At 40.5% G+C, this 20,960-nt stretch overlaps 2 protein-coding genes across 3 annotated transcripts; one reads left to right on the plus strand and one right to left on the minus strand.

The window, feature by feature from the left end:
- Positions 1-1,867: 1,867 nt before the first annotated feature.
- On the minus strand, positions 1,868-11,001 carry LOC120448728 (protein embryonic gonad). 2 transcript variants are annotated; one of them, XM_039630900.2, is made up of 3 exons: positions 10,244-11,001; positions 5,055-5,132; positions 1,868-3,005 (listed from the first exon to the last, which is right to left on the minus strand). In XM_039630900.2, exons 2-3 carry the CDS (start codon positions 5,130-5,132, stop codon positions 1,953-1,955), a joined length of 1,131 nt encoding a protein of 376 aa, XP_039486834.2. In that variant the 5' UTR covers positions 10,244-11,001; the 3' UTR covers positions 1,868-1,952. The 2 variants fall into 2 exon arrangements, with proteins under 2 accessions (XP_039486834.2, XP_043861955.1); XM_044006020.1 differs by lacking the exons at positions 5,055-5,132; positions 10,244-11,001 and adding an exon at positions 4,722-4,806.
- LOC122756442 lies at positions 6,645-8,553 on the plus strand. The gene is made up of 2 exons (XM_044005960.1): positions 6,645-6,827; positions 8,479-8,553. Exons 1-2 carry the CDS (start codon positions 6,645-6,647, stop codon positions 8,551-8,553), a joined length of 258 nt encoding a protein of 85 aa, XP_043861895.1.
- Positions 11,002-20,960: the final 9,959 nt, after the last annotated feature.

Genomic DNA, 20,960 nt, shown 5'->3' on the forward strand with positions numbered 1-20,960 from the left:
GAGACTTTCCATTGATCGGTAGATCTCTATCGGCGACACCAATAAAACTCATTGCGAAAGTATCTGAAACAAGCATCTACACCAGCGGGCACTTGTATCTCGGCGCCCCATTCCCCATCACCGTGCATAAATGCATTTTAAAAGCTTATTGAGCACGCGAGTCGATGTTTCATGCTCACGATGTCCAGTCTCCCATTTTGGCCCCCTTCCCTGGATCCCCTTGGAAATCGCTGGGGGTATTACTTCTGCTCAGCAGCTACTGTTTGCGCGGCTAATTGTGCGTGTGTCGTGCGATTATTCAGCTTTGTATCTCACTTTGTGCGCTGCTCTCGGGGGGCGTGTTCCCAAAGATACTCTCCCAAACACACCGATGTAGACGTATACCTATCGGATAGACGTGTGAATTGCCATTCGAGAGTTTCACAGCCAATCAAGAGTTATGCCTTCGTATATATGCACATCTCGGAGTGTGAGTGATGGCGAAGCGTAAGTGGAATGAAGTGTTTAAGGTGTATAAATCAGCAGAGATGTGTAGTCGGCAGCTGATATGTGATGGCCTTTTTGTTGTCCCGCTTAAAGAGGGTGGTATATAATCAATATGACATCAACCTTGACTGAACAACACAATTTTTAACTTATTTGTTGGTTCGAAAGAATATACTTAGAGTTCGCTTCCTTAGTCATTTGTTTTGCTTTGAGTTCGCAGCATATTTCATTGCTTTACCGATTAAAAAACTGTGTTTCATTTGTAACTTACTCCTGCACAATAACTTGGTCAACTCACTCATTTATTGATATACTTACATGCACTTTTTTTTTGTCTCGGAAATGACTGCGCGTTCGTTTCGTAAGTCATTTGTTTTGGTCTCTACAACCCGTTCCAGCCGGTGCTCTCCCCGTGCGCTGATATAAACTTGTGTCATGTGTCTTGGTCTGTCATAATTACATTTATATAGTCAACATCTAGGTAGCCTGACATTTGGAAATATGTCAGCCCGCACTATTTCGCAATGAATAACGCATTGACTAGCCAGGACTTTCTGTTCCGTCTTGATGGATATACACATAAGCCCAGATGGAGTGACAGTTGAATTGAAAATACATACATATATATGTTAAAATCAACTTGTATACAGAAGAAATTTCTGCTGTAGATGGGAAGGAAATGTTCGCTCATGTGTCAATAGAATGAGGCTGTTTGTGTCAAAATCCAGAGGAAGAAATGTACGTGTTTTTCATTGGAAGTTTGAAGATCAAAAAAACACAGAAGACCAATTACTGAAGCTCAGAAACAATAACAAGACTTACTTCTTTTTTACACATTTTTATTTGTTTCCTTATTTACATTTTAAAATTCTTAACTTTCTAAGAAAATAAATAGTTTAAAAATAATAAAACAAACAAAAAGTCAATACGAGAACAACACTCTAAATTATTAATCCCTATCTTAGTCTTACAGAATTCCTATACATAAGTTAAGAAAACAATAAAAATTTAAGCAAAATCAATTGGGCTAAGTATTGTTTTATACATTTATTAAGTTAATAAATGTTATTATTATAAGGTTTTTTTACTGTCATTGAGCTATAGTTATGTAAATTAATATTGATATTTGTACATTATTTTTACTGGCACCAAAATGTTTAATGTCCCTTGGCATATTAAAATATGAATAGTTTTTGAATCGATGGGTTTGCTCATATGTTTTTTGTAGTTTATATTTCAAGTGGATAAGAAATTAAAACAATTTATAAATAATTTATTAATCTGAGATGAATTTCTGTAACTTTCCAAAAGTAATCATACATATACTAGTAAACCGAATTAAAGTTACCGCAAATCATCCTGAAACCCATCTAATTTCAAGTTGATTGAATACTTTTTACATACCTAAGCCTATGGTTTTCGAAATTGTTTTGGCACTCGAATTCTCTGGCAATAACGAGATGATCTCAGCCTGTCAACGTTTGTGACCTCACCAGGGTGAGATCAAGAGGCGTGGTCTTTCGGACGAAGTTTGGGGACTCCCCCAAACAGTGGGTGGCCGCAGCGGGCTCACTTAAACTGGGACTATTCGAGTTGTGGGCCATCGGACTGGCAGGATCCGCTCGAGATCTAAAGGACAGATCGATGGGCTCCTCGATATCCGGACTGCTGGTCGTCGGGAACAGCAGCTCAGCTTTAAACTGATCCTTAAAAATGGGCAGCTGCGGAACTCCGGCGGCGAGCAGCACAGGTGGCAGGTGGCTAAATGGGGCAAAGGAGCTGTACAGGGGCTCCGAGTGACTGCGAAAGATTTCGAGCAGCTCCTGGTGGCGCTGCCGCTGCATATCCGCATCCGGCTCTGAGGTGGCAGGAAAGTTCGGATGCCGCAGATCCAGCTTGGGTAGGCTGGTGGCGTTGGTGGATGATGGCGTGGCGATTTGGCCACTAAAGACGCTGGTGGCACCATCTTCGTTGGGATCTCCCGCAGATGATGCTCCAGAATCGCTGGGAGTGTTGCTGAGGCGGGACTCGAGCTTTAACTGTCGCTGGTGGTGATGATGGTGGTGGAGCTTGGCCGCTTGAAGAATTGACGGCGAGGCGCCGCCACCGATTCCCGTGCCCAACGCCGCACTTTCGATCCTGGGTGATGTCGCTGTGGCTGACTTAATGCAGGGATTGGTCTTGTCCTGATAGGTTTGCCGCGCCTGGTTACTGGCCTGCTGCAATCGCGCCAGTTGCTCCAGACTCGCACTGCTCACTCCGCCACCTGATCCGATTCCGGAGGAGCTCCCTCCTCCGAGGCCCGACGTCGTCTGCTGCTCCTGCAGCAGGCAGTGGATCTTGAACCAGTTGGACCGGCGACCGTAGCGGGAGCCACTCTTGGACATCCCAACCAGGAGGCACTTGCGCAGGCGGCACGCCTTGCAGGCCGTGCGGTTCTTCTTGTTAATCACGCAATCCCCGTTGTGCTTACATCCTGCTATCGCCGCAATGTTGTTGTACGTACGACCAAAAAAGGACTGCGGAGGAAAAAGAATAGTGCATAGGTAATTTATTATCTTTAGAATTACAGGAAGTAATGTTGACCAGCTATTTCAAAAATGTTTGGTTTTTATACCCGCTACTCGTTGAGTCGTTACCCTATAACTTATATGTATCATCATGATCTCTATCCGAGTCGATCTGATCCTGTCTGTATGAACGTCAAGTTACCAGCAGATTTATTTATTTTATTTATTTATTTACGTCAATGGAAACTTTTAACCTTGTCTGGCTACTTTAAAATATATATTAAGCTTTTATCCTACATAAAAAATAATTTACAAGATATTGTTTAGACTTAAGCCTATTAGCTCCCCAACTAAACGAATGCTTGCAGGAAGAGAGTTAAATAATCGCAATGCTGGGAATGTTTTCATTTCGCGCATAAATGGTCCTGACAGTGGCTTTATTCAATATAATATTAACAAACAGCATTCCAGCTATCGAACGCCGATTCTCCTATGAGCGGGTATGGACGAGACAACACTGGCTGCGATATGATGGACGGGGATCAGAGAATCGCAGGAACTGCAGTGAAAACTTCATACATTTTTTCTCAAGCCAGTCTAGTCTATTGGCATGCACAGTGGGAGTTGGGCTCCAAATAATGGAAGCATATTACACCCTACGTCCACGGACAAAGGCAGAGTACACAGATAGACAGAGATTTATAAAAGCTAGATAGTTAAGACTTGCATAGATATTCTAGAGGCGTAGACTTAACAAAAGTTAAATTTATTATTTTTTGCATCCATTACAACGCCTAGATACCCTTTTTTGTGTTCATTTTTCGATATGCAAAAATATATGTTTGTAAGTCTTACTCAAACTCCAAAAATATGATTTGGCTATTGCTTTTTATTATATTATTTTTATTGATAGGCTAAAACATGATGGCCAGAAAAGAGAGTTTTGAAAAAGGTGTTTACTATTTTACTAGCCAATTTCTTTCTTGTTTTTTTTACTAGATCAGTATCGGGTATCCAATAGTCGTTAAATTTGATTATACCTTCCTATCCGTAAGTATTAACCTAATCATTTAAAAGTATGTGTTTTTTATAAAAAATATTTATTTAAATAACCTATAACTTAAATAAACTAAACTATAATTTGTATCACAATATTTTAGGGATGGGGTACTAGATAACTTTTTACGGACCCAATAGTGTTCTTATTTAAATCAAAGTAAAAAATGTTAACAAATTTTGTAAATATTTTATTTGCAGCATAAGTTCGGCTACCTCATTTGTCGATTAAAGGTCCATTCAAATAGCTTGCCTCAAACTGAACAAAGTCTATATCAGATAATCCACAAAACAACTACCACAATTGGTTCATCATTACTCCATTTGTTTTTATTATTTGCACCTGTCAATGTAGTGCTCAACCCATTGAACTTGCTTCAATTACAGAATATGCGTCAATAATTCGGTCAACTACTTGTGAAGATAAGATAAAGAAAATGTTCTTCGTGATCCATTTAACGTATAACAGCTGGCTGCCTTTGTTTTGGAGCCATGCCAACTCACGTTGGAGATGGAAAACTTGCCCCCAGTTGGTTTTGAAGTTCAATTTTGAGTGGTGTTTGATGGGTGTCTTGGACTTTTGTTTCCGATTGTGCTGACTCATCTAATATGCATGTAATTTTTATTTGATTGACTGCAGTTCACAATTGTGTTCGCCTTGGGGCTTACCCAGCTCTATATATGGATCTCCTGCGGACTGCTCTGAATTTTGCACTTTTTCCCATGCTACTTGAAGGTAAGCCGTGTATTGTGGCCTCTGCGCACACGTATCTACTTATAGTCAATTAAAAATCGATTAATTGCCGAATTGAATTTTAATTACAGTAATAATGTTTTCGATTATGCTTTGTGTAAAAGTAAAGCCCAAGATCAAGATCATTTTTTGCACATTTTGTCTACGAAATGTGCGAAATCGCATCTCTACAGTTTCTCACAATTGTCACAAATGAGTTACATAAAATATCGATTTGGGTCGCCATTCCCACATAGTAATGAACTCACCTTGCAGCCTTCACATGTAAATGCCCCAAAATGAAAACCAGCCGCCGGCTCGCCGCACACTTTGCACAGCTGGTTCATCTGCAACAAAAAAAGGAGAAATTAAGAATGCATTTGGATTATATTAAATGGGTATCAAATTAAAGTATGTTTATATATTAAAACATAAAATATCTGAAAAAAAATTGTTTGATTACTTTTAATTTTAACTGGTTTACTTGTCTTGGCCTTACTCTATATGTTGTCACTTGCTTCTTTAATTTATAAAATTTCACTATTTATTTTCAGCCTTGATGCTTTCTCTAATAGTCTTAGGTAGTGCATTTATACGGCTGTCAACCCTTTTGAAGTATTTATAAACAAGATAGGGTTATGATCAAATGAAATCTAAATTTTATTTAAAAACAAGAGAGAACGCTATAGTCGAGTTCCCCGACTATCGGATACCCGTTACACAGCTAGTGAAAGTGCGAAGGAGAAACACTGACCGTTTTTGGAGGTTTATGGGCGTGGCAAAAAGATTTTTGGCGAATCGAGAAAAATTTCCAGAACTAACAAAAACGTGAAAAAAATATCAACACATTTTTCAAAAGTGTGCGTGGCAGTTTTGGGTTTTTTTTAGGGTGGACGTGCCAAAATTTTGTTGGACATCGATAGAAATTTACAATACTAATAAAAAATGAAAAAATATCAAAAAAATTTTCTAATGTGTGGGCGTTAGATTGGCGTGGCAACATGGCCAACAAACTTGCGCTGCGTCTATGTTTCTGAAGTCAGCATGCTTAGTCCCAACCTTTTAGCTTTTACAGTTCCTGAGATCTGAAAGATCATATGGACGGACATGGCCAGATTGACTCTTTTTGCTGCCTGTTACATGCTGTTCAAAAAATCTAGTGCACCATTTCACTCTACGATTAATGGGTATAAGAAACCTATGTATACCGAATAAGAACAATAAACGTTCCAAAACAACGAAACTATGATTTAGTAATGATGACTTTAAAAATCTTTATCTTTCACGCCTATTAAAGTTTAATAATGCAGATAATGCAGATAAGGGAAAGTATAGTTAATGTATTGAATATATAGACCAATATAAAGCAAATATAAATAGTTTCTTTAAAACGTAACAAATTTGTGGATAATGCAGTTTGTGTTTCGCTACGAAATCCCTGAAATGTTTGGGCAATTGAAGTGAATATCACATAAATAATTTGAGCCAAATCTGGATTCTTCTATCCATCCAATGTGTTTTTATGCGACTAATTGAAAAGTCCAGTTCTGGCGACCCCTTCACGATTGTCCTTGGTATTGATGGTGCCTATTTTCACAGGCTTTTTCGCTGGATTGTGTTCTTGCTGGTGGACCAACCATTGGCCATCGGGCTAGCTCAGCTCAGCTGTGATCGAGACGAGGCCATGGCCATAGGAACAACCACGAAACCACGCCAAGAAGCACCAGAGGAGGAATGGGAACTCCAGCGGCAAGCAGCAGCATGCATAACCGATGACCCACTGCGTTTCTCTTTATTTTATTCTTTTTTCGCAGTTTTGCTTTTTTATTTCGCTACAGGTCGTGGATAGAAATTGAGGTATGCAGCGACCGGTTTGGGCTTGCACCATCAAAGTTTCGGTCGCGGCAATGTCTGAAGACCCTGCACCTCGTCTTCCCTCCTCGTCCATCCGAGAACCCCTCTCCCTTTTCCCGGCAAGACATTTTCACACATCTAATGCAATGTACTACAGTGACTTGTTTTGCCAGCCCATAAAGCCTAAGGTCAAGCCAGAAAAGATACGGCGAAGAGCAAATAAAATATCTGCGAAAATCTTGCGTCAACTATTTAATGAGCATGAAGAATCCGAGGGAGGGATCAATTTTGTCATGGATATACAATATAAATTCTTAGACACATTTGTGTGCAAATAATGTATTCCATGGAGACCTTAGCTGCCACTTTTGTGGAAATCCGGGCCTAAATAGACAGACTCCTTCATTTTTAATTTTTAAAGTTATTTTAATTACATGCGTTTTCATGCGAAGGACCGAAACTTGAAAAGCTCGTTGTTACATTTAATAGAACCTATTTGGCTTCAGTTCAATCAATCTCGGAAGTTCGTTTTTTTTAACTTATAAATTATTGGTGTTTTCCTTTACACATCTTCTCGGTGGATAGCTTATTGCGTTAAATGTTTAAACCACTAAAAGTGGCAATAAACTAGATACGTTTAGTATGTATAATATATATGGTTTGAGTATCAATAGGAGCTTAAAATATATTTATGTTGCGAAGTCCAAGCAAAAAAAAAAATTTAGTATTTAAAGATGAAACGCATAAATTACATACAAAATAAGTAACTTATATATTGATAAGTGCAAAGCTAAGAATAATAAATTTTTGTTTGTTAAATGTTATAATTCTGTTTAGTATTTTCAATATTTGCAGTACTGTTATTATGAATGTAATTTTTAATGTTAATATTAGAAGTATTGTGGCTAACCTATCACTATCTTCGTAATTCTCCATCACCCCATTGAGAAGAGAACTGCCCCTGAACGTCCTGGCTCCCTTCAATGCCAGCCAGCATAAGTGCTCCTCAGAGGTTTCCCAGTCTGGATATTTTCCGGACCAGGGATGCGAGTGGCAGGGAGCTGCTCCGCGAAATGCGCCCAGCAGGTGGTGCTGCCACAATGGTGCGCTGCTTCTGTGATAGTGGTTGGCCCCGTCCGAACCCCGCCGGCTTTCAGATCCCAAGCTGGCCTGCCAATGCTCGGCACTTTGCATATAAACGCTCGCTAATGGACACCAAAGGTGACAGCAGAGCGCTGCTAAATTGGCAAACATTAAATTTGCACCTTCACAGCGAGCGAGCCATCGAACGCGAAACCGTGACAATTTTCGGCACAGCGGTGCACTTTTTAAGAAAGCAGGAAAATCATCGAGGAGATCTTCCATCGCCGACAAAAGTCTCGTGGTACCAACGACTTAGAACCGCAGTTAATGCAGCTGGTGGAGCTGGAGTGTTAAGCTAGACTGCACTTAGCCAGAAAAAATATCACAGAAATGGGGGAGAATTGGGGAAATAGATTCATAAACAACGCGTATGCCGAGAATTGGCTATAATTACATAGGATGGGTAAATTTGACCTCCGACTTTGCGAACATCCCATATTACTGCTGCACTATTTTCATAAATAAAGGTTATAAAAAGATGTTGCTTGCGGTAAAGTGTGTCTTCTGCTGTATTTATTCGTTTAATATGCATAGAGGTGCTTTAAATTGCCATTTATCTTGCTGTACCCGATTAACGTAGATTAAGAACAAAAAAGTCAAAGATCATTTCGATCCTTCTTCAGAAACCCGATTGAAATCCAATTGAGCGGCACGCTTAAGCTATAAACTTGCAGATCTATCTATCTCTATCCGCAGGCGGCATCTCAATCCTTTAGCTTTATCACGACGACGACCAAGGCCACTAATCCACGTAACCGGCCGCATATTTGAGAGGCTTGTTCTTGGAGCATCTTTAGGACCCCTTCAATTCACTGAATAGAAGTAGCAGAAGTCATGGAGGAGGACATAATTCCCATGCCTGGAGCTAATTAAAAGTCCTCAATCCGAGCCCAAACATAAGGTGAATGTAATCCTTAGGTCCGATGGCCAGTTTGGTTTGTGGGAAAACAATGAGTAGACCAGAGTTGTGCAAGCTCGAAATATTTGACTCTGCAGGTTCCTTTCAAATTTTAAAATGGAATCCCCATTGTTCATTTCTCGCAATATAGGAACGATCTTGGCTGTCAATTTTATCGATTAAGTCAAGATTAATGTTACACATTAAGCAGAAACAGACAATTAATTAGAAACCTAAACTGCTAAAGAAACTACATTTTGATCGCAAGCCAAATGGATGATTGTTCGGATCTAATCTCTGGAAATCTGTAGATGAACTTGATGGGGACAAGTTCAGAGCGGCTTAGACAATAAGAACCAGATCAGTTGGTAGCTGCCACATTCTCAACATTCTCAACAAGCTCATCAACTCTCTGTTGACAGAGCTGAAATAAATGGGAAGAACGTTGGATTTCTCTCAATAAGAATAATAAACAAGGTTCCAAAAAAATGTGTCCTTAAAAGCAAACAAAATGATGGACAATGCCAAATCAGATAAAGGCAACAGAGGGAGAAAAGGTGTTCAAACAAGCAAACCACGATTGTCTCAAATATTTTGAAGCCGCTACAAAATAGAACAAGAATCAAGAACACAGCCCACTGAACCCCGCAGCATTGACACAATCTGCAATCCAAATCCAAACCCTTCCTCAACCCGAATCCCTTCTATCTGGCGTACAATCGCCGGTAATATGCTTTATTATTAGCCTTGCCAGTCGCTGGAGACGGACATTCGCAGTATGCAAATCCACTCAGCAGTCACACGCTCTAGTTTGAATTGTCTGCTTCCGCAATCCTCGATCTGCGATCTGCGATCTGCGATCCTCCTTGCTCCATTCACCATCCTCGATCCTTCATCCTCCGCGATCGAGGATCCACGATCCAGTCGCTTCAGGCTGCCCCTGGCCCTTTTCTGCTTGATTGCCGACAGCAGTTGGACAATTAAAAGTTTGAATATCTCCCATCTTTGTCCATTCTCTGCCCCTATTGTAGTAATTTCTTGACACTTATCGCACAAAAGGCAATAATATTATTAATGAGCATGTCAATGAGCTTCTTTTGTCTTCGCCATTACACTTTTTCTGGTTCCCCTTGGCCGTCCTTAGTGGTGGCTATGAACTCATGGGAGTTAAGCTTGGTCCTTGATAACTAAGCAAATGCGGCAACTTTCTTTGCAACAGATTTGTCATTTGTTTGTACTAACAAACGCAACTATTAATAAATATATTTATTTATGACTTACTTTTAATGTCGTTTAATTTTTTATATTCAAACACAACTATCCGAAAGTATTATCTGACCTAATTCCTAATTTATGCAAATTATGCAAAGTGGTATTTAAAAAGTTATTTATTAAATATTTATTCAACATGTATTTATGAATTGTTATAGCGATTTGCGTTTGATTTATGTGTTCAGAATTTCAACTTGTTATTGCCTCATTAATTCAATGAATAAATGTTTTATTTATTCACTTAATATGTTTTGTTTTTGTCAACCGGGAGAGTTAGAGCGAAAATCTTACCTTTTCCAGATTGTATATTTCCAGAACAGCATAAATTCGATGAGGAAATCACTATTTTTATTTGGTTTCCCTTTTAGATGCTATTTTTCTAGTTTTTCTTAACATCAACACTGGGGTATATTTGAACGAAAATCAACTGATTATACCAAACACACTCTTCACATGACACTTTAAATCCGAATTATCGCTGATGATATAGCGACGGCTTTCGAAGGAAACTTCAGCAATCACGTGGCGCACATAGTGCCGAAGAACTTCGCGATCGGTCGGATATTATGCGCTTGCGATTCCGATTGCGAGAGCGAGAGAGCAGCGAAAGCCTGACTGACGGTGCTTGGCAGCGAAGCGTCCATCCGAGACTAAAACGTCGCCGTCGTTCTGAGCGCCAAACAGACTCGGACTGCCAGCACGGCCCTGGCCACAAAGATCATCTTACCCCAGCAGAAGCAGCAGCAGCATCTGCAGCACGAACAGCAGCAGAAGCAGCACTAACAGCAGCGGCAACAAGACAACAAGACAACAAAGCGCACGCGTCTCAAGATTGTGTGTGTGCGTTTGCAACAGTGGCAGGACACGGCGAAACTTAACTGTTAATCGGCCGCCGCCGTTGTTGGAAATCCTGTTTGGCAAACAGCTGCTGCGACGAATGCTGCGCATGCTCCGCTCTGCCGGTTTTACAGCAATGTTAAGGCAGCAAGATCTGCACTGTTGACTGAACTGTTGTTAACCGAGCAAATTGTATGATATTTTTCAGACAAGCTTGTTTCTGTCTGTGAGAAATTTAATTACAAGGTAGCTCAGGTTAATCTTCTTATCTTAAGAAATTATTAGTTCTTTTTGACCGGAAGAAAATAAATGTTTGTTTATAAACAAGTTCTGAATCCACAACTATATTTAAATTTTTACATATACTTTTATATTTGCATAAACGAGTTGCTTATAATTTGTTATGATGGAAATAATTGATTTAAATTTAGAAAATTTGGTACATAAATTAGGGATGATCTAGGCAAATTTTATGCTTATAATAAAAACAATTATGATTTCAGCCTTTATGACATCGCTAACAGCTAACATTTTCCATTTCTCCAAGTGCACCATTGTACAGACTTTGCTTCGAACATGTTTGCTGTACATTTGCAGTTTGGCTTGAGACTCCGCTCTCCGGAAATGTTAAAGCGTCGCTTCTTCTGAGAGCTGCTCTGTGGTTGGCTGTTGGCACTGGCACGATCTCAAAACGTTTCGTTCGTTTCCATTGAATATTGTGTCGATGCGGTTGGCTGTTGGCTGTTGAGTTTTTACCCCCAGTTGACTTTACACACGGTACTGTTATCATTTGAGTGTATTGAACACGAGAGTGTTGGCTCTGGTTTGCTTGGTTGTGCATGTGCATCCATTTGAACTCGTATTGGACGACTAATGTGGCAAGGAGGTGGGCACTTAATGCCCGGCGATCAGTGTAAATAAACATTGGGAGATACCAAGAAAACATCAGAGCTTATTTGTTGCTTGGCTCGCAAAATAGAGAAAACAAGTTTGTCGCCTAAATCGTATGTGAGTCTTTGTCGGATAGATTACGATTGGAAAAAACAACATGGGAAACATATAAAATATCCTGGGGCATTGCAGAATTATTTTAGGTAGCATACAACACTCGTCACTCGAACTATATTATTCCTGTGAGCTGTAAACACCATTCTACACGATACTTAGAAAATCAATGCTAAAACCTCACTGCTTAAATTGGATTTCCACCAGCAGGAAATTGCCAGTGGAACAATCAACGCGTTTTCATATGTCTAATTGAATTCTCCTGTCATGAGCACGATCAGATGGCCTTCGTGCGCCGAGATGCCCACTCAAGGGATCCCCGGGCATTTGACCAGTCTTTGTCCGTGCCTCCATCTCAGCTCATCTCAGCTTAGACTCAGACTCAGACTCAGGCTCTCGGCTTCTGTCACTTGTTGATGATGATGATTTCATTTTAATAACACCACTGGACGGAGGAAGACTGCCACGGCGGAGATCGTTTAATACTCTGCATTCGCCGCGGCCGTGTCAACACCACTTGACGGAGTAACAAGGAAGCGCAACACTCTAAAACGACGTGTAATTTATCACAGCCAAAAGCATTTAGCCATGAACTGGAACGGAGACTCATGAATCCGACTGCAACTGCAACAAAATCTGGCTAGTTTCTTGGAGTAGTTTCCTCTGGCTCTGCCTGTCAGCATAGTTGTCGTCATAATCTGCCAACTGGCGATGCAGCTCCTGAAGCTGCTGCGCTGCAATTTGGTCGTCATATTAAAATTTCTTCTGCTCGTGGGCAAATCTGAAATCTTCCCTCCGCTCTCTCCAAATTTTTAATTAAGTTTGGGCCTTGGCAACGGGCTCATGCGTATCTGGCCTGCTCTCGTGTTCATCTCCCGGTGATGAGTTGGTGCATTAGCTTTGATGGTTGCTCATATTTATTAGAGCGCAATCTGCCTCAAATTGTTGCCACTGGAAGCGATACAGTGAGCGTGTAACGATAATCTAATTATGAAAAAAGGTGGTTGACTTACTTTCAAGCCGGACTTAAATTGTATTTAATACATAGTGTAAACGTAATGTAAATTGTATTGAAACACATGCAAAAGACACATTCACAACTAAAAGCAAGAGAGAACGAGTTCACCGACTATCTGATACCCGTTACTCAGCTAGTGGAAGTGCGAAGGAGAAATTTTCTTTTCTTTGTTATTTTGTGGGCGTTAGAGTGGGCGTGGCAAAAAGTTTCTTGGCAAATCGTTAGAAATATACAAGACTAACAAAATAAATGAAAAAATAACAAAACATTTTACTTGCGCGGCGTCTATGTCTCTGGAGTCTACATGCTGAATCTCAACTTTCTAACTTTTATAGTTCCTAAGATCTCAACGTTCATCTGGACGGACAGGCTGACGCACATGGCCAGATCGACTCGGGTATTGATCCTGATTAAGAATATATATATTTTTTATATGGTTGGAAACGCTTCCTTCTGCCTGTTACATACTTTTCAACGAATCTAGTATACCCTTTTACTACACGATTATCGGGTATAACTACACCAGAATTTATGTAAGTATAACCATATATAACTTTAAAGTTCTTATTTGAGAAAAACATGTATTACAGATTTTCTTTTGGTTTTTAATTTGAATAAAGCTTAAAAACAGAGAATACTCAAATAATATTGCGGATATGCAATTCCATTATCCATAGGAGCTTTGGAAATACTAAAAGAATATTTATTTAACAAATGTGAGTATATCGTTAATGCTAAAGATGTATTAATTCAAAAAGTAACTTTTTTATAGAGCAAGATCATATTGTTATTGGTTAAGCCTTAAACAAATTGGATTTCAATGTATTAATTAACTATATTTCAAAGTTTGCTAAAGTATCAACCAAGTAAACAGTCTTTTTTTTTTTAATACGACGTCCTCAAACTTTTTAAAGAAAACTTCAGTCAATCGGAGATTGCCAAACACTTAAACAGGTCTGTTTTGTGCGCTGGCATGGCCAAATACAAATTGGCCATGGCCAAAAAAGAAGACGAATCTGCGAAAGAAATCACTGCGAGGCACAAACAAAATAGGCGACAAATCTTCCGAAGCTGACTTGAAGCCGGAATACCAGAGAGTTAAAGACATTTGGCGACATGCGATCGATTGCCAAATCGATCCAGATACAGATACTTTAAATCACAATTTCAATTGAACGGACGCAGGCCAAACCGAGCCAAAAAAATCTGAAAAATCGATCTGCGCACATGTCAAAGGCGGTAGCGATCTCTGCAACAACAACGCGTTTAGACGCAACAACATCGCCAACAACAACATTCGCAACAACTGGAAGGCAGCATTTTATTTCTATTTCAATTGATTGTCGTACAATCGCCATGAATAATTCAATTTTTAGAATTGCATTGCATTGCATGAATGAAGTCAGATAGAGATAGCTGCTGGATAGGCGACAGAGAGGGAGTGGGGAATACGTAGCATGGACATATTTTTGCTGCTGTGTCTTGCTATAGCTGTAAGTTATAGACATGTAACCCCTTCTCCTTCTTTCCTCCTGATTCCCCAGCCGCTGACAATACTATTGTCGATGTAAGGATACATGCAAGAGGGCTCATCTATATAATCCCCAAAAAGCGTTATTACCAAGAGTTAGATGCCATTTGCATTTGCATTACTGTGTAGTACTTGAAGTTTTAAGTTGTTATTTTCTTCATACATTTCATTAAAATACTTTATAGGTCAACCTATCTGATATCCGATATTTTTAAAAGCTGAAGCTTGATATACCAGCAATCGTTCATATTCCGTGCTTCTCAATGAAATGGACAATGGCAGATGCTTAGATTTTTGGGCAATTTTTTGTGTAGTAGGGAGGGGTACATAAATGAAATGCATCAAAACATCATCTTGAATCATTAGCAATGTCAGACACATTAAGCATCCCCTGCAAAATAGGACTCCTTCATCTGCCATGGAACTCCAGCCAAGCATCGGTGATTAATGTGTTTATTATGCAACAATTATGTACATAAACACCGAGCATTGAATGCGTATACGAATTGGAATGAGTTTGAGTGTCCCGTATGAATTCGGCTCTTGAGCCTTTCAAGATCACGGATCATATCAAATTAATGAACTCGCTCCCGGCCCTTGACTTTGACACTTCATAAAGGTGTCGACGCGAGGGAAGAGCAGTTGGCATCCTGACAAGGACAACAGCCGGGCTGCCCGTTTATTTGCCTCACTTTATGCGAGGACAGGCTTCGTCTCCCAAGACATTCCCAGCCCGAATAAATCACACAGCGATGAATTTGCATAACTCCCGGTGCAGATCAGTCGAGTAATTTGTTCTGCTTAAGGGAAACTAGTTTGCGTCCTGTCATGGGATACACTTAAAGTCCTTTTTTTGGCCACCGTTTTTCGGCGATCAAGGCTTGCTAAAGCGAAAGGCTCCCAAGTGTAGCTGTATCTGAATCTCTATCTGTCGGATGCGGACCTCGATCTAGATTTCCTTTCATCCATCTGCCGGCTGCATTCCATCGCTCATCTGCTTCGTACTCCATTTGGAGCCGCTCCTTTTTGGGGCACATATTTGGCCTCTGATGTCATTTCCCTCTTCTCAGCCAGCGACTCGCATAAATTCGCAGCCTAATTTGTTAAGAGCGCGTGCTTTAGTTTTCGCCCGAGTCGGCGGCTTCCCTCAAAAAGATACTAATAATAATTGTGCGATCTGCCTTGGCTCACTTTTGCTCCTCTTTGCGGCTAACAAGGGAATCTTTCGGCCAATACGAGTTGGAGATACTCTTAATTCATGTAATTCACTATGCGGTCCTCCTTAATAGTATGCAGATCATAAATTTAAATAATAAATTGCTTTACTCTGAAGCTTACGTTTAAACGTTTTAAAACGAAAAATTACCTCATATAAATATAGTTTTAAATGTTATCGAAGATGCCCTTTTAAAGTTTCTAATAAACCCAGATCCCTTTTGGCAGGGCAACCACAGAGTTTTTGCATCTTGCCCGCTCGGGCCTAAGCTAAAGTGACAAATTGGAGCGTTTTTTCGGTGCCTCATGGTTGAAGTTAAAGCCTGGATCTGATCTGGGTGCAGGGGTTTGAGGCTTGGGATTTTGGGGTCTGGTGCCCAGACACCTCTCCACACATGTGGAACGACGAAATTCGGGGCTTGGCCACAGCAAGCCGCAGTTAAGTGGATTTTGGAGCGTTCTGCGAGGGGCGAAACAAAAAAAACGGTTTGCCCTATAAATCTTCTGGGTGTTGACTTGGTTTTCTTTTCTGTTTTGCTTTTTCTGCACGTTTTACGACTGACATTAATTGAATGCGTCTTAAATTGGGGGAACTTTCCTTCGAGCATAGCACACGCTTCATTTGATTTATTCGCAATGCGTAATCTTGGCGGCCGGCCAAATATTCGGTGAACTTGGCTTTAACTTGTCTGCGCAGTGGGAATTAGAGGCCTCTCCCCTGTTCGGTGTCGCTGTGTAGATGTGTCGGCCCGAAAACAAAGTGCAGTCGAAATGCCAGGAACAATTGCTTCACATTTTCCAACTTTCTTTCGGTATGCTTAATAGTCCGGGCCGGGGACCTGAGCAGTCCAAGGAGCCCATGGATAGCTCCTAGAACCAGTCGCAAGATCAAAGCTCGGCAATATAATTGGTCTCTGCTGCTCGTTGACCGCAGAGATCCACATGCACATGCCCATCCACATCGACAATCCAATCCTCGAGCCAGTGCATGCTTAATAATAATTCGTTTTGGCAAACAATGTAAATTCTTCATTAACCTCCTAATTTGCTTGGGATCCTCTAGCCGCTCGATCCTTCCCAATTGTTTGTGCCTCCGAGATCTGGATAAATGGTATTTTATGAGAAGCACGGCGAAATTTGTTACATTTTCTTGGGCTATCTTGGAAGCTTCTTGGGGCTTCTGTCATTTCCGCTGGGACATAAATGATTCTTTTTGTGGGCGGTAAGCTAGAAAGAAAATTAATGTTTATTGCTTAGTTTGTTTATGATTTCAGCGGAAGGAACATATGTAGTATCCTCAGTTTGAAAATCGGAACTCATCTTAACTTAATTTGTTTGGTTTTAATAGGTGAAATTAATTAAGTGAAAAGGGCTATTCATAAATTGTTTTTTAACATAACCTTAGTTCAAACAAATCAGTTCAATAACAAATCGAGCATAACGTTTAAGTTACAAAATATATGTGAATTTAAGTCAGTTACCATCTTAATCAAACTTTCCAGTTGTTATTTCCCGATAGTTTCTCAGCTTCCACTCGGTCATTAGACATTCTATCCTGCATATTCGAAACGCTTTTCTCCGTTCTCTGTTTTTCCATCTTGGAGTAATTTTTCACTCCACATGCTACGAAAGCAAGTCGCAGGAATGTTGCTGCTTTGCGCTGATTGATCGATTGATTGAGTGATTGACAACGGCGCCAATGAGAGGCCGATCATTCGCTAACTTGGGCAGTTCACGTTCGCTAATTAATTAAATGCCGAAATGCCAGAGCTGTCATAGTCAGATCAATGCGAACATGGCCAACTTGGTGGCTTTAAAGTTAGCCAGAGGGCTGCTTTCAGTAAATGGTAAATAGTGAGGGGTTAAATAGTAAACGGTGATTGGTAAGAAGAGCTCTGCTGCGTTTCCTCGCACTCCAGAAACTCCAGAGTTTAGAGTATTGCAGAAAAAAATTGCAGCGTTTCGTTGCTCTGCTTCTCCGGCTGTGACTGGGACCATTCTTTACGAAAGGCAATAAATTTAACAATTTGTTTAGTGCAGACATGGACATGAATGCAGCACCAATACACGGACACGCAAAGTGTCTACGGCTCCTGGCCATATATGGCGAATCCTGAGGCTGGGGCCGCTTCGGAGATGCCAAAAGCAAAGCAATTTGTCGTGCGGTAAACCAAAAGCCAGCAATAACATTGGGGCAGCTGTTGTCGCCAGATGTGTAGGTTATTCCAGGGGGCTAGGAGGAGTCTCGAGGTACAGAGCTATAGATGTATAGAAAGCAAGAGTTCGAGCCATTCTGCAATATCGTATTCACGTCACGCAGGCAACCATCGCCTTAGGATTTCGTCGGCCAAACTTTGCGCTTCGATAATCGGAGCTGATCGATATAATTACCGACTTTCTTCGGATAAACCATCACTTTTTTCGACCAAACTGCTTTCAACCTGATTGATCTATTGGCCAGGCAGTAAAGGTGGGGCAGAAGTACCATTGGGAAAGGAAACACTTCAATGTCAATTTACTGTTATTGTTTAAAGAAAATAATTCGACATAGAACTGCTTTGTGTCGTCTTTGTTGCAATAGCAGCAGCAGAGTGAAATATAAAACTTCTTGTCTCAAAATAAGCCATTTTTGCTTGCATCGCACATTTTAGTAACTTTTCTCAGTTATCCTCATTCCCATAAGATTTCCTTTGTCGCCAACGAAAAACATGAAATGCTGAGGGCGTTCACGTGAAAAATAGAATTTGGTGCCAGTGCTCAAAGACAAAACTGCAAGTCAAACATGAGGGAAAAAGCCGCGGAAGAACCGCTAAAGTGAAAACGCGTCGAGACAAAAGAGAACAAGAAGAACCAAAAGGTAAATAGCGGCAACCAGGTAACAAGTGGAAACTCGATGTCCGATGCCCAATACCCCTATGCCCCCCATGCACTGCCCATTTGGCCCCCAGATGAGTCCGTATTGCCCCGAACGGCCTTTACACTTAGGAAAAATTGTAAGCATATTTATTGATAATTTTAAATGTATCCTTTTGTTTGATGTTGTGGTAAGTTCATACGACCTTGTACATCTATTAACTGCATGCATTGGGATGGTATTGAAATAATTATTATTTAAAATCTAACATATCTTTTTGTATTGTAGGATAATGTATACAGATTCATTGGAAAATAAAATGACGACAGAAAAATAACGAGTTATTTTATTACTTAGTTAAACTAAAATTGTATTTTAAAAAGCAACCAAAAATTTGTAATGAACTTACCTTTTCAATATACAATCTGACCGTCTCTATACTAAAGTTTTAAATCAACGGATAAATTCCAATGCTGGTTTTTGTTTATATTCAAAAATCGTGGAGTAAATCGGTATACTTGTTGAAAAGTATGTTTTTGAGCCCTTATATACAATATATATATCTATATTTATTCGGAAACGCTTCCTTCTGCCTTTTACGGACTGTTCAACGAATCTAGTATACCCTTTTACTCTACGAGTAACGGGTCAAATTACTACGCAGAGACTATTAAAAAATAGTTTGATTCTTTTAAATTTTATTATTTGTTTTGCCTGATTCTATTAACACGTCAATATAATTTTAAAATTTGTCCGTCGCATGCCCACTAGTTGAGTAACGGGTATCTGATAGTCGATCAAATCGAATACAGCGTTCTCCCTTGTTTCATTTCCGAACAGCAGGTTTGCATCATCTATAAAGCTAAACTTAAATTCCTTTTGACATCTAAAGAAGAATGAATATATATTTATTAATATTTTGGTTTTACATAGTTGTAAGATTTACTACTTAATACATACATACATATGTACATATGATGTAAATTCAAATCATATTAATCTTGGTATACATTTTTTTCAGTGCCCGCATTCGCCGCGGCCGCGCTGTCTAAGCCAGTGTCACTGTCTGCGGCTGTGCTGCGTCTCTTCTCTGCCCATGTCGATGGCGACGTCGTCATCTCTCCCGTGAGCCGGTGTTCAACTTCTGGCCCGGCTCCACCTCCACCTCCACCTCACCTCCGCCGTCCGCCGTCCGCTGGCCATTCCAGTTGCCGGCTCGTATGCATGACAGCCATATAATGCAGCTCATCAAGAACAAAACGGCAGCGGAGGCAAATGCAACATGTGCTCCGTGCTGCAAGTGCCCTGCTTCTCCTTCTTCTTCTGCTTATACTTCATCTTCTGCCGGGCTTCTTCTACAGCCATAAACAAATATGAGTGGCTGCGCATGCGCCGCACTCTATTCTCTCTCTATTTCCACCACTCGTGTGTCTGTGTGTGGTTTTGTGTGTGCGTGCGCCTCCTTCGAGAAGTGTGGGAAAATTTTCGGAATTTCTTTTCTCGTCTTGGCTTTTCTTTCTGCAAAACCCCCACTTTCCGCGCTTCTCTCCCCTCCCCTCATGCTTGCGAAGGGGCGGCTGGGGCAGGGGCAGGGGGCGTGGCCTAGCGGGGGCTGGGCTCGGCATGCCAACTAGTGAAATTCTTTCTGATAATTTAATTTAAAAAATATTGTGTATGGACGCCAACGACCCCGACCCCCCGACCCCTTGACCAGACGGCAACCAGAATTTGGCTTAGCGAATCTCCAACGGTGGGTTTTCGTGTACCGAATTCTCAGGCTGGCAACAGTGGAGAAAGTTTTTGTCGCCGCTGAAAAGAAGCTTAATTACTCGCCAACGAGATTGAAACTGGAAAAGTTATAAACGGCTATAACTTGCGTTTGCCATTCCGTGTCTATCGAAACACAAAGTTGACTTGGCTGCATATGAAGAATATTATTCCTTGCTCTCCTTTGAAGAAATTATATAGGCAGGGACCTCATGAGCTGTAGTTGGAAGAGCATAAAATTAATTTTAAAGTCGGTTTGAAAGACTTAAATGCCGAAGAATAGTTCTTAATTTTCTTACTGCACGTGCAGTAAAAAAACGAAATAAAACAAGAGAGAACGCTATAGTCGAGTTCCCCGACTATCTGATACCCGCTACTCAGCTAGTGGAAGGGAGAAGGAGAGTCTTAAACACAGTTTTTGGCGATTTGTAGGCGTTATAGTGGGCGTGGCAGAAAGTTTTTTGGCAAATCGGTAGAAATTTACAAGACTAATACAAAAATGAAAAAATATCAAAACATTTTTCAAAAGTGTGGGCGTAGCAGCTTTGGGCGGTTTGTGGGCGTTATAGTGGGCGTGGCAGAAAGTTTTTTGGCAAATCGATAGAAATTTAGAAGACTAATACAAAAATGAAAAAATATCAAAACATTTTTCAAAAGTGTGGGCGTGGCAGTTTTTGGCGGTTTGTGGGCGTTAGAGTGGGCGTGGCAACATGAATCGACAAACTTGCGCTGCTTCTATGTCTCTGAAGTCTGTATGCTTAATCTCAACTTTCTAGCTTTT

The sequence above is a fragment of the Drosophila santomea genome, chromosome 3L (assembly GCF_016746245.2).
Source record: "Drosophila santomea strain STO CAGO 1482 chromosome 3L, Prin_Dsan_1.1, whole genome shotgun sequence".
Classification (NCBI taxonomy): Eukaryota; Metazoa; Arthropoda; class Insecta; order Diptera; family Drosophilidae; genus Drosophila; species Drosophila santomea.